Raw genomic sequence first — 12,761 nt, 5'->3', positions numbered from 1 at the left:
TGAACGGAATCCATTCCGGAATTCCATTTAACTTCCAAAATGTTCAGAAACCAAAGTGTGGCTTCCGACTGGCTGCACTCAAGTGGAAGCCATGTCGGACGTTCGGCTTCTGAAAAACTTTCACAAACAGAATAAATAAAATAAATAAAATAAAACTTTCACAAACAGGAACACTTTATTCCGGGTTTGTGGTGTTCGGGAGCCGATTTGTTCAGGAGCCAAATTGTTTGAGTACCAAGGTACCATTGTACCTGCAGTTGGACAGAATTTGGGCTTCAGGCTACATGTTACCCACCCCTGGTATGCACCTTTCTAAAGTAGCCTTGGGAAAAGAGGGTTTAGAGAGAACCCAAATGGTAAAGTGGTATATCAATTAAAAAAACAAAACTCCGATCCGAAAGCTGTTCTGTACAGAGTTCCATATTTTCACTAGGTTAAGAATTCAATAACGCTTTTTCAAAATATTTATTTCAAATATTACATGGGCAGCTGTGGCACATAGAACATTGATGAAAGGCACGGTTAACATGACCCAGTTAGGTTTTCAAATATAGCAGCAAGATTAACAAAAAACCAAAACCTAGCTCAAAAAAATAAATTGTACTGCAAGTACTGTCAATGGTTAATGGAAACATGGCTGGCTGTAGGGCCAAAGTTGCAGGTTCCACGAGCACAGAAACAGAAATTGGCAACCACACAGCAGACTGGGAATAAGGAGTTGGGGCATCATTTCTCCCTTGGTGAACTAATTACTACTGACATCATTCACTTACCAAAATTGTAATCATTCCTAGCAAAGTCTAATAAAAGCAAGAAATCAAACCTGCTGGCTGTCATCCTACTCAGCTATTTTTAAGGCTTATAAACATTCACAATAGTATATTAAAACCTTAGCAAATAGCTACACCATAATGCAAGTGACACACAAATCTGATTTTCAGGGAATGTGACTTAATTTGAAAGGCTTGTCATCTTTGTAGAATGGCCAGAGATATAAAGAAGTTTTGGATTAAGTTAACTTACGTTTGCAGGACAGGATTTTTTTTCTTATTTCCAATGAGTAAGGGGAGACTTTTGGTGGTTGCTTTGCCACACGATCTCTGTATTACACCCCCTGCTTTTGGCTGATTTGTGTTCTCTCTCCCACCCACACCAGAATCAACATGTTCAATATACTGTGGAAGATTAGGTGGCATTTGCTGGGGGGGGGGGGGTAAGCCCAGTTGGACTGCTAGGTAAAAGCAGGAAAACAACACTTTGGTTTCTAGGCAATAATTTGATGACTTGGCGGACAAAAATCAGGGCATTAGAAGGGTAGTTGCCACAAACTGAATGAATTTAGAAGGGGGAGTGTTGATTGATGGACTCTGGGATTTAGTAATACTATGTAGCAAAAGATCAAACAACCCCTTAATTCATACCACCAACTGTTGACACATTTTTACAAACCTTTTAGGCGTACAAGCTTGGGAGCAATACTGCCAACCTTTAATGAGGAGCTGTAGCCCCCATGCTTTGCTATGCTAAGTGGAAGACCAGGGCTGTTACAAAGCTTGTTCAGAGCAAATCAGATCAGAGATACAGGTCTGCATATTATCCCCCATGCAAAACACATACAAAGTTGGCTTTGAAATTTGGAATTTCTCGTACCCCCACCCACCCACCCTACCTTCAAGTAGGCCAGTGGCGTTACCAAATCATCAAGCACTGGTTCTAAATGCATAAATACTTGCTCCTATAGCTGTTGTGCGAACACTAATTTCAATGTAAGTTTGGCACCACAGACAGCAGTCAACTTTTCCCAATGACAATTGTAAATACTTAGCATTTATGTAGCACTTTGGGTTTTTAAGTGCCTTGCACGGCCTCATAAATCTTTAGAACCACCCTGCAGTCTCATTATACCTGTATTTCAGATGGGGAGCTAAGACAGAAATTGTGGCTTGCCTAAGGCCACCCAGTGATCTCATGGAAGGTGATGTTTGAAGATAGCTTGTGTAGCATAGTGGCTGAGAGCCTCTTTTTTAAAAAAATTAAACTATTTTTATTAGATGCCCAATAACAGTCATTCTTTGGGCAACACACAAAGTAGTAAAACAATATAAAATCGTAAGCGCATACTTCTCTTCCCAGCCAAATGGAGAAGGAAAGAGTCTCAGCAAACCTAGTCTATAAATATAGGACAGATTCAACCAAGAAAAAAAATGGGGGGGGGTCCTCTATTGTGGAAACATCTTGAACAATTTGAAACTTGATTTAAAAATGTATATTATTATGACACTTTTTAGAAAAAAGGGGGGGAGGTGGGCAGACACCTATTTGCAGACACTATTCGCATAAATTTTACAAATCGTTTTCACCCTTGAGAGAAGGCAGACAGTTCTTTTTTGGCAAAGCTGGCATCCAAGATGCAGAATTATCTTAAGATTCAGCTCATGAAACAAACTACCACCACTTAAGTAAACTTCTGTTTACCTGCATGAGTGACAGGTGTGCAGTTGAGGTAAAAAAACAACAACTTAGCTTCTCATATCTTGGCTAGGGTTAAGAGAGTTCTTTAAAAACTATTATTACATACTATTGCGTGTTTACTGTGCTGCAGAGCACAAAGTGCTAGAATTGCCTCTCTTCAAGGCTACTGACCAAGCAAGGATCTCTTCTTCTTTTCCTTGAAGTACAAAAGACAACAAGCATCTAGAATCACACAAAGTCCCTTGCTTCAGTCAGCTGGAGTGCAATGGTTTTAGCGGGAGCTGGGCCCTCTTAAAGGGGGGGGGGGAATCACTTTTCACACTTGAAAGTAAAGACAGACAAATCACATTTTAAAAAAAGCTCAGCTGAGGTTACTGTGTATCTATTTCCACTGTTATCCCTAATAAAACGGTAAGTTAAGTCATTCCATAAGAATGCGCAGAGATCATACAAAACAGAATGTGAAGCAAAAACAAAAATGTAAATGCGGAAACATCGGAGCGCTTTTCTATCCAAATGAATAAATTGGCTGTGTTTCGGAAGATTGTACAAAGGTTTAAAAAGGAATAATCCATTATCAAAATTTCCCTTTAATGGGAGAGGATGAATCAAACTTCAGATTCGCACACCATACTGAAGTACAAAACTCCTCAACATGCTTTCTACGATTACATATTGTGGACTGTGAGCATTAGAAAGTAATGCTATTCAAAGTCCTTGCATGTTATGCCTTTGAACAACATCTCCTAGATTTTGGGCATAAGCCATAGGGCAAGTTGTCCTATGCAAAATCACATTTACTTTTGTGCAGGATAACTTTTTAAAGTTGCGTTCTTAGTATGGTACAAAAGTGCTTCATCTTTAAACTCCCATTTAACACTCCTAACCATGGCAGTATATTACAAAATATGGTCACTTCATCACCAAAGCAAAATGTAGTGTTAACCCAAGAAGTAAGATCATCAGTTTAAAAAAAAACAACTGCATCGAGTTATATTACCTGCATAAAAATATGTACTTTTCAAATCATTTTAATAAATTAAATCCCCCTAATGCTTTTGAATATATATCCCTGATAATCTATAAAAGAGGGCTTGAATTAGCAAAATAAATGGACCTCCAAAAAGTACCCCCTTCATAAAATGTATTTATATTTTTTTCATCTTCGAGGAATGTAATAATATGTACAACTTCCATGTAGCGTATCCCTATCACTTGGATCGGGGATACTGTGATCCTTAGGCAGCAGAGTCATGAAGGAACTCATGGATCCAAGATAAATAATACCGGTCAGTTTCTAGATTGTAATAAATCTTTCTTGCTGAGTCTTATCTTCTCAACTACAGTAGATTTCAGAAGAGGTAGTTTCACTGAGAAGTCGGAGTTGGAAATAAGGTGCATGCTCAGTGACTTCACTCTGCAATTGGGGGGGGGTGGATTTTGTAGAAAAGTCTTCAAAAGATGGAGATCTCTTTTGTTCCTCTTGACTGATCAGTTGGGAAGCTTTTTAATATGAATCTGCAATGCAGAGTTGAAAAGCAGCTGGTAAAATATACACCTGTTTATGAAAAAGACCACCACACATTACAGCAAAAGACAGTTCCTTGTAATCCCACCCCCCACCCCCGGTGTGACTGAACCACATTGTCTACAAGCTACTTGACAGCAGAGGCTAAACATGACTTCTGGGTGTGCATATACTGCATGCATGTGTTTTGACACAAGAGTGCCTTTTCAATGTTAAATATAAACCAGTCGGTTTGCTGTGGAAACCCTGGAGGTCTATCTTTCATTGTGAAGCTGCCCTTTGTCATAACAAAGTCTTGTCCCACAACCGTGAAACATCCCAGCTGATCTAAACTGTTGCTTTCCACACAGAGAGATACAGCTGACAAAGCAGACTCCTAAAACACTTTTCAAACTGAATGTGATAATAGGGAAGCTGAGCAGAACTTCCAGCACCTAACAGAAAAATGTTTGTTTTTTGAATCCCTTCCAAAAGTACTTCCTAGGATTTGGGAATTATCTGGAACAGCATGGGAGGTGGTGCAGGGAGGGGGGATCACAAACCCTGCCATCTGCTAGCAGACACCTCTTCTGGGTTGGATATGAAGAGAAGAGCACCTTTGGTTCAAACCCGACATTCAAAAAATACTTAATAGCACTAGGATGTCATAGGGCACGGGTAGGCAAACTAAGGCCCGGGGGCCGGATGTGGCCCAATCGCCTTCTAAATCCAGCCAGTGGACAGTCTGGGAATCAGCATGTTTTTACATGAGTAGAATGTGTGCTTTTATTTAAAATGCATCTCTGGGTTATTTGTGGGGCATAGGAATTCGTTCATTCCCCCACCCCCCCAAAAAAATATAGTCCGGCCCCCCACAAGGTCTGAGTGACAGTGGACCGGCTCCCTGCTGAAAAAGTTTGCTGACCCCTGTCATAGGGTGCTTCAGCAAGGCAAATGCCCAAGTGTTCTCAAAGCAGCATGCAAACACACACACACACACACACACACATGTCAGCTTGTGGCATCAGCATTTCACACAACTGCAGTGTGTATCACCTGTGTCTGGAAGCCACATCAATTGACTAAAATCTGTCTGCAAAATGCCAGCATTGAGAGGTTTATCACAATAGTCCCACAGACTCGGAATGTCACAAAACACTTATTTTAAAGAGAGACTTAAACCTGAAGTGGTTTGAAGGTTGGTTTTCTGGTCATACAAGGCATTTCTGTTGAAATCTTACCTCATTTAGAATTGCCCAGACAGATGAGTTCTGTATTACTAGAAGCCGGACAGCTGCAATTGGATTTAGACTGGGATCAACTGTTCCCTCTGCCATTCCATTTTCAAATTTGCCTTCAGAAAGCAAAAAGGCATTCTAAATGAAAATGTTCAACCAATACAAGCCATCACATAAGAACATGTTATATGTAAGTCTACTGTATTTAGTTTTGAAATGGGTTCACAACTGCGGCAGTCCCCAAGGCAACACAGGAAAAGGTAGAGTTTGTGGAAGCAGTCAGAGATCTACTTTTTGACAAAAACAGGATTTTTGTGCCTCAGTTTGAACAATGCTTCAATGGTTCATAAATCACATTAAAAAACAACACCCCCAAACCCTATATATCACTTTCAACATTCATCCAAATATATTCTTTATTTGGGACTGAGATTTGCGTGCAAAATAAATAAATATCCCCGCTTACATATTTTTAAAATCACAGTTCTCAATTGAAACTTCTAGATAAAGGGTTACCACCATCTCATCATTCTGTTCATATCATAAATTATCTCTGTTTCAACTAAAAGCAGCACCATAGTCAGCCTGTAAAAATATAGAACTGGTGCTATGATATTTTACTTTAGCGATCCAGAGTTTATTTTAACAATATAGGAGGACAATCAGGAATTTCCTTCATCCCTTGCAGTTGTTGGGTGCTACAGGGTACCTTCTCCTACACTTGGTAACACCAAAAAGTGAATCGCTGCTCAACTATCTGATCCGAGTTTGGTTTCTGCTGCCATCACCCAAACTTCTGTAGGGCTTTGGTAGATAGGACCAGGCCATAAGACAAGTTGCCTTAGGCCCCATCTGCACTATACCACTTTAAACAGTGATAGCTTCCCCCAAAGAATTCTGGGAATTGTAGCTTGTTATACGTATTGAGCTACAATTCCCGGAGTGGTGTTATGACCAATCCCTATTCCCAGGGAACTCTGAGAATTGTAGTTCTGTGAGGGGAACAGAAGTCTTCTAATAACTAACAGTTTCTATAATTCTTTGGGGAAAGCCATGGCTGTTTAAAGTGGTATGAAACTGCTCTAAATGTATAGTGCAGATGGGACCTCAGTTACAAAACAGTTTTGTTGATGATTATTTTTGTAAAACATTTCTTTTTTTTCCCTTTTACACAGTTTTACCTATTCTGAAATACCCATCATCCAATCGTTTCTCTTTGGTTTCTTTGCTTAATACCAACTCTTCACTCTGAAAAGCGAGATAAAAAAAAGCATATATGACTGAACACGTAAAGATGTCACAGAAATAAGCTGATCAGTCGATAACTCTCTATTACAGCAGGAAATGGGTCCCTTTGTTCTGTACACAAATCATGATTAGAAGTCCCCCAAACAGAGTCATTAAAAAAAGAGAAAGAAATAAAGTTTTACTTTTTGTGCAGATGCAGAGGGAGCAGTATTCTGCAAGTGAACTATAATTGACTTTGTGAGGTATAGCTAAGCATACTGTAGAACACGTTATGAAATGCACAGCCCAAAAGCTGTAGAACAGGTTGCTATACACAAATCTTCTCTCCCATCATTATCCTGCTTGCCTTATATTGCCTTGCACTTAATGTCAATGGCAACCCCACGCAAGGCGGCTCCTAGACCCAGTCATGCCAGAAGGAGACATGCTGAGCCCAAATAGCAGGTCCTTATCTCCTGCCCTGTCCCCTCAATGACGGTATCATAATAGCAAGTCAGAAGGTAATTTAAGTCTCTTCATATTTTTATACCAGGCACCTATGCTACTTACTGTGTTCCTTCCTTTGGTCAGTGTCTGGATGCACAATGGAACTTCCATTCTCTTTCTGTTCACTGCATGCCCCCAACTCTGCTCCAAATAGGGTTGCCATACATCCAGGAAATCCCGGACATGTCCTCTTTTGGGGACCAACATGCCCATCCGGGGGGATTTTTACATCTTAAAGCAAATGTCTGGGTTTGCGGGGAGTTGTTTATATTTGGGGGGTGGCACAGGGCTGCTCTGCACGCCGTGGCTGCTACCAACCCAAGCGTGCGCACCTCTTTCCCCAGCTCAGGCTGGCAGCGGCTCAGGTTGTCCTCTTTTTTGCCCTACAAGATATGGCAACCCTAGCTCCAGAGAACTGGAAGAACCCCTCAATAAGATTTAGGGGGGAACACAAGGAGAGGACGCTACTAATAGAATTGTCACCCTTTCTTCTTAGCCCTAATTGTACCACAACTGTTGTATGGCCTTTGTTATCACCTCCCAAGCATCCTGAGGCTGATAAGGCCACTGGAGTCAATTTCACAAGCAAAGTTCTATAAATGCTAAACAAAGTCCTACAATTCTGCATTCAGTGGGTAGTGGCAGCTCTTGTTTACCAGCAATTTTTCTAGGTTATACTTAGATCATGAATGTCAGCCTTCTGGAAATATACATTCCTTATTCCAGTTTTTTGAGATAAGATTTGGTGGGATTAATAGTTCTATCACTGGGGAGGGAGAAAACCCACATTCTCTTACATCAATAGAAATGTCATGTATGAAAAATACTCATTTTTACCCTTGAGATAAATACAAAGGGGGCGGGGGCAGGGACAGACTTCTCTGTCTTCATACCTTAAAAGGCAACACTTCCACTGTTGTGTTGACGAATATATCTCCTGGATGTTCTGGGTTGCCGCTATGGAACAGGAATCTATAAATGCGAAGATTAAGAAGCCCAAGATGATCAGTCATGGTTAATGAGAAGTATGGAAACATATAGAGGCCACCTAAAAGACCGAAACCCCACAAAATCCTGTTTACTTAGAAGTTAATGTGTTCAAAGGGGTTTACTCCCAGGTAAGTATGGAAAAGACGGCTGCCAATGACACCCAAAAGAAAGCACACTGAAAGATTATAACATTGGGTTGTATCCAACATGGTGCTAACTAAATGTTCCATCAGTGCAAGTATTTCTGCTTGTGTAATGGAAGGTTTTCCACCTCCCCCTACATGCTCCCTCAATCTGTTCTAGAGGTTCCTCCAACACTCTCAAGCAGATTTGGGGATAGCTGGCATTACCAGGCAGAAATCCTTGCACTGATGATATACGTTAGTTGAATACTGCCCCTGGTTCTTGTACACAGCTGTCAAAGGAATCATAATGGACTAAAATTGTCAAATGAAATTTGTATGTTCTTAACCACTATCAGTGTAAGGATGCCTAGAAGGAATTCAACTATGTTTAAATAAGAAGTATGTTTATATTGCAACCCCCAAATCAATTCAGTAATTTCAAACCATGAATGGGTAACCTTGCCCCCGAATTTGTTGTTAAGACTATCAACTCCCATTAGTCCAGCCAACATGGTCAATAGCTACGGATAGGAGTTGGCCCAACAACACCTGTAAGCCACAAGTGAGCTACCCCTGTTTTAAACAAATCTAGATCTTTTGTCAGGAAGCCTATTCGGAGTGCTATTTTCGCATGCAAAGACAGTGACATGAAAATAGTGACTATTTCCTCAAAGCGGAAAGGATGAGCTGCTTAACCTAAAAGCAAACTAGACATCCTATCTAGAGGGAAGTGTGAGGTCCTAGGCAGGAACATTGGGGGGGGGGCATGCCTTGGGAAGAGCCCAACAAGCTACAGCAACAGGGGGACTCTGGGCAGGCGATCCAAAGGGCACAATTGTTTGGGCAGATTTCAAGTAAATCATGAGAAAAACTGACCAAAAGAACCCCTAAATATAAATCACTTTCACTTATTTCTGTTATTTGCAAGCTGTAAAAAAGAAGACTGCCTATACAGTTATAAATCCTTACACATTACAGCATGATAGCAGAAAGTAAAGTCCAATGTATGTAAGCAATTCTGTTCCTTGCTCCCCCCCACCCCGTAACCATTCATTTGACCAATAGTGAAATGAGGTTCCTGTAATCTTATTGCACACTTATGTGAGAGAAAGTCTCAATTTATACATGTTAACTTCCAGGTAAATAGTCATAGGATTATTCTGTTTGTGTCTTCTCAGGAAACATTTCCATACAAACTTAATCCTTCTAATTTTATTCATTTTACATAAGCAGCTTCTATTTCAAAGAAATACTCTGTCCCACAGCTTCAAATTACAGTGCTTTCCATCTACATATATGCAGCTGCTTCCCTTATCTTAAAATTCAAAGCAGTAGTAAAGTAGTATTTACCAAGCAGATGGCCAAAAAATAGATGTAGATAGAAATTCATCTGAAACCTGAATGGCTGAATACAATTACATATATAAATAGTCCAAAAGTGATGAATTAAAGCTGACTCAATTCCTACACACGGACAATGAGAACACAAGCACAGATTAATTGGCATCAAGATACACAACAACATGTTGTTGTAAATCTGTCACTTGCTGCCTTGTTTAATATACTGTAAGCAATCTTCACACAAAATATTACTTCAGAACTGGATTGAACTTTAAGTTAAGGGAAGCAGCTCCATCTTTATATTGTACATATCTTTGAATCCATGCAGCAAGATCTCTTCAATGTAGAAAAAGCCGCTGTGAGTTGAATGAAACAGAAGACTTAACTTGAATGGAAATGCTATTTTTGTACAAGACACCATGGCAAACTTTACTGTTGCGTGAGGAACATAAAGGCGAAGAAGGTCCTTAGCCACTCCTTTCAACCATTTGAACCTCCACAGAAATGTCAGTAAAACCTTTAAGAGTTCAGGTAACATTCCTTACAACATATGATACACATGTACATATGAAAAGGTTTCCTGGTCCTAATAAGACATTTGCCTCGGCAAAACTGATTGCTGCACACATTAACGTTATGAAGACAAATTTGTAAAATATACAATAGGACATAACATCTCCTATTTTAAGGAGCATCTTGTGTTACAAATATTCCTATTTCAAGATGGCAGCTGTAAAAAAATGAGCTTATTTTTCAGCATTTCAGCTAATAGTTTCATTGTCAACATGCAACAAATCAGTAACAATCTCCCGGAGACAGACATCTACGACTGAGTTTTTAATGGTTGTGTAAAAATGACTAATTCATGAAATCTGTGGTTTCTAACCCAATTGTTCAAACAGGATATAAAACTGATCTTCCTTTATTTGAAATAATGTTCCCCTTTTGTTGAAACCAGGAGAGAAAATTATCGAATCTGTGCTATGCCTCTCATTGTTAATTTTTAACATCAGTAATAATTGAAGCCACTTGATGTAGGATTTGAAAATGTAATATTTAGTGTTCTGAACACCATTTTGCTATGTTCTCTCTGCAGTAGAGATCAAAGAAAGACAAATAAAACTGAAAACAACCTTGCCTATTATCTAATATGGATGTCAGTGTGACATTACGAGTTTCCATTTTCAAAAAGATAACATTCAGTTTAGGGGTGTTGGTAAAGCTAGATGATCTTACAACTTACATCTATTTTGCCATGCGGACAGCAAAACTTAACTTTGTCTTGTTTCTCATCCTTCCAGATTAACAGCTGCTCATGCGCACTTAACTACCCCAAATTAGTTTATAGCATTATAAACTAATTTTGCAGACCACTTACAGCCCCTGGGTTGTTATTTGAATTGAGGTGGTGCGGGAGACACCCCAAATCTGCGCCCAAGGAATTGCAAAATGATCATGAAGAAGCATGATATAATTAGTACCTTTCAAAAGATAAATCAATTTTACTGTTTTAAAAAGTGAGGTGGAGGTAGAGTGCAAGGTGCAACAGATCATTGGGTTACAAATTGTCCATAGAAACATCTTGTGATGTTTACACAAAATGCAAAATTTGGCAATTGTAAACCTCCCCTTGGTGGGGCATCCACAATTCAACATTTTCAAGTAAGCTCTGCCAGCAATATCTCTAGTGGATGAATCAGAAATCAGCAAGTAGTTGCTTCTTAACCCACAGCTGTAATATTTTGAGAACAAGTTCATTGTCAGTGATGTTAAAACAAGGATGACTCTTCATCTGTCAGATTCCTAAGGACCTATTCCAATGTGAAATTTTGATAACCCAGCTGATCATTTAACCTCCAAGATATACCCTTCTGCTTAGTCACCAGCATTTAATTTAAATGACCATGAAGCTCATCTGCAAAATTCATTTGCAACCTGATGACAGGTTAATAAGCATGTCTAAGCAATGGAAACTGGAAAGAATTCCCATAGAGATGTGTGCATGAAAACATTAAAGCTGAGTGCTAAATACACTTAGAATTTAATAGAACTTAAAAGCTGTTAACAGTACACTTCTATCCTAACCTAATAGTACAAAATGGTTTCCTGCACAAGTTTTTCTTTGCAAGAAGAAAAGTGACATTACACGGAGCCAAATTTACAATATGCATTCCAAAATGGCACAAATAACAACTGGGCTATTTTAATTCTAAACAACCGGTGTGGCTTTGTTTTGTCTAGAATACCAAACATTTGTCAAAAAAAGTCCAACAAGCAAACTATTCATTCTATTGGATGCCATGAACAATTGTTTATAAAGCTGGTCGATTTGTTGTAATTCCAACCTCATTTCAAGATACCGTTCAGCAGAAGCTTCATTTTATCATGGAAGCACTTACCTTTCCACATTGACAGGCTTGTCAAATTTAAAGAGGATATAATCTCCAGCAACTGGTGTAACAGCCCAAAAGAAATCTTCACCCATGTAGGCTTTTTCAAGAGCATGACCCTGATAGACCTTCAAAGTTGTAGAAACCTCTGCAGGTGGATTGACATGAATTTTATGCAATAATGGTTTCAGGAAGTCTTTATCCTAAAAAGACGTTAAGATTCATTAAGCTAGGAACCGAAGAAGAGGTCAGATACAAAACAGACTCTGCTTCAGTGAGCTGTAGCAAAAAAACCTGCCTGAAGCAGCTTTTATCAAGAGGCATTAAACATTTCCCTTGGCAGGAAATTTTCCTCAACAAACGTTGGGAGTCTATTGTTCAGTCTCCTGTTTTCCTTTTCTGATTTTTCTGCAGTGATTATTGATCCTCTCTCTGTTGTCAAGCTGGCCATCAGCCATAATATATTTTCTCCCTGCTACTGGCTTATTTTGCAGTTAAATGAAAATTCAAAGTCATTTAACATTAATCAACAAGTATACAATTTTAAGAAAGTTTACTTAAAAATAGAGAGAGAGTGAACAAGACAGTTTTTATTAGAGATGAGAAGAACAAGACAACTTTTATTAGAGATGAGAAGAACAGGATTTTCCCTCTACCCTGTAGCAAACAAGGAGTAATATCCTCTCCCTCACTGACAATATTGCACAATGAAACTATTGCTCCTCCATCCCTCTTTAGCCTTCATGTATCCCAAAATCTACTCTGGAGGGTGGGGGAACCTCTGGTGAAGGTGGGGGTTACAAGAATAGGAGAAAAAGGAGTAGATTCATCACAACCAGTGGCACTTTTGCTTTATCATATTTGATCGTCAACCGTGGGGCCTTGCAGTAGCCAGAGACAGATGTAATTTGCAACATTACCCAGAAGATTGATTAGTATGCAAGTTGCAAAACCTGGTCTTCCA

At 39.3% G+C, this 12,761-nt stretch overlaps 1 protein-coding gene across 5 annotated transcripts in view; it reads right to left on the bottom strand.

Annotated features, from left to right (window-relative positions):
* Positions 1–452: 452 nt before the first annotated feature.
* The window catches only part of MGAT4A (alpha-1,3-mannosyl-glycoprotein 4-beta-N-acetylglucosaminyltransferase A), a 53,278-nt gene continuing 40,969 nt past the window's right edge, over positions 453–12,761 (bottom strand). For 3 of the 5 annotated variants that reach the window (XM_083501718.1, XM_083501719.1, XM_083501720.1), the window contains 4 exons: positions 11,807–12,000; positions 7,845–7,923; positions 6,399–6,465; positions 4,004–5,333 (listed from right to left, as the gene is read on the bottom strand). In XM_083501718.1, coding sequence (XP_083357844.1) covers positions 5,191–5,333; positions 6,399–6,465; positions 7,845–7,923; positions 11,807–12,000 — 483 coding nt within the window. In that variant the 3' untranslated portion in view covers positions 4,004–5,190. The other 2 variants (XM_083501721.1, XM_083501722.1) reach the window with 1 other exon arrangement.

This window comes from Podarcis liolepis (genome assembly GCF_965112155.1).
Source record: "Podarcis liolepis genome assembly, chromosome: 4".
Taxonomy (NCBI): Eukaryota; Metazoa; Chordata; class Lepidosauria; order Squamata; family Lacertidae; genus Podarcis; species Podarcis liolepis.
Note: the sequence above shows the minus strand (reverse complement) of the source record. Positions and strands in the feature narration are given on the sequence as shown.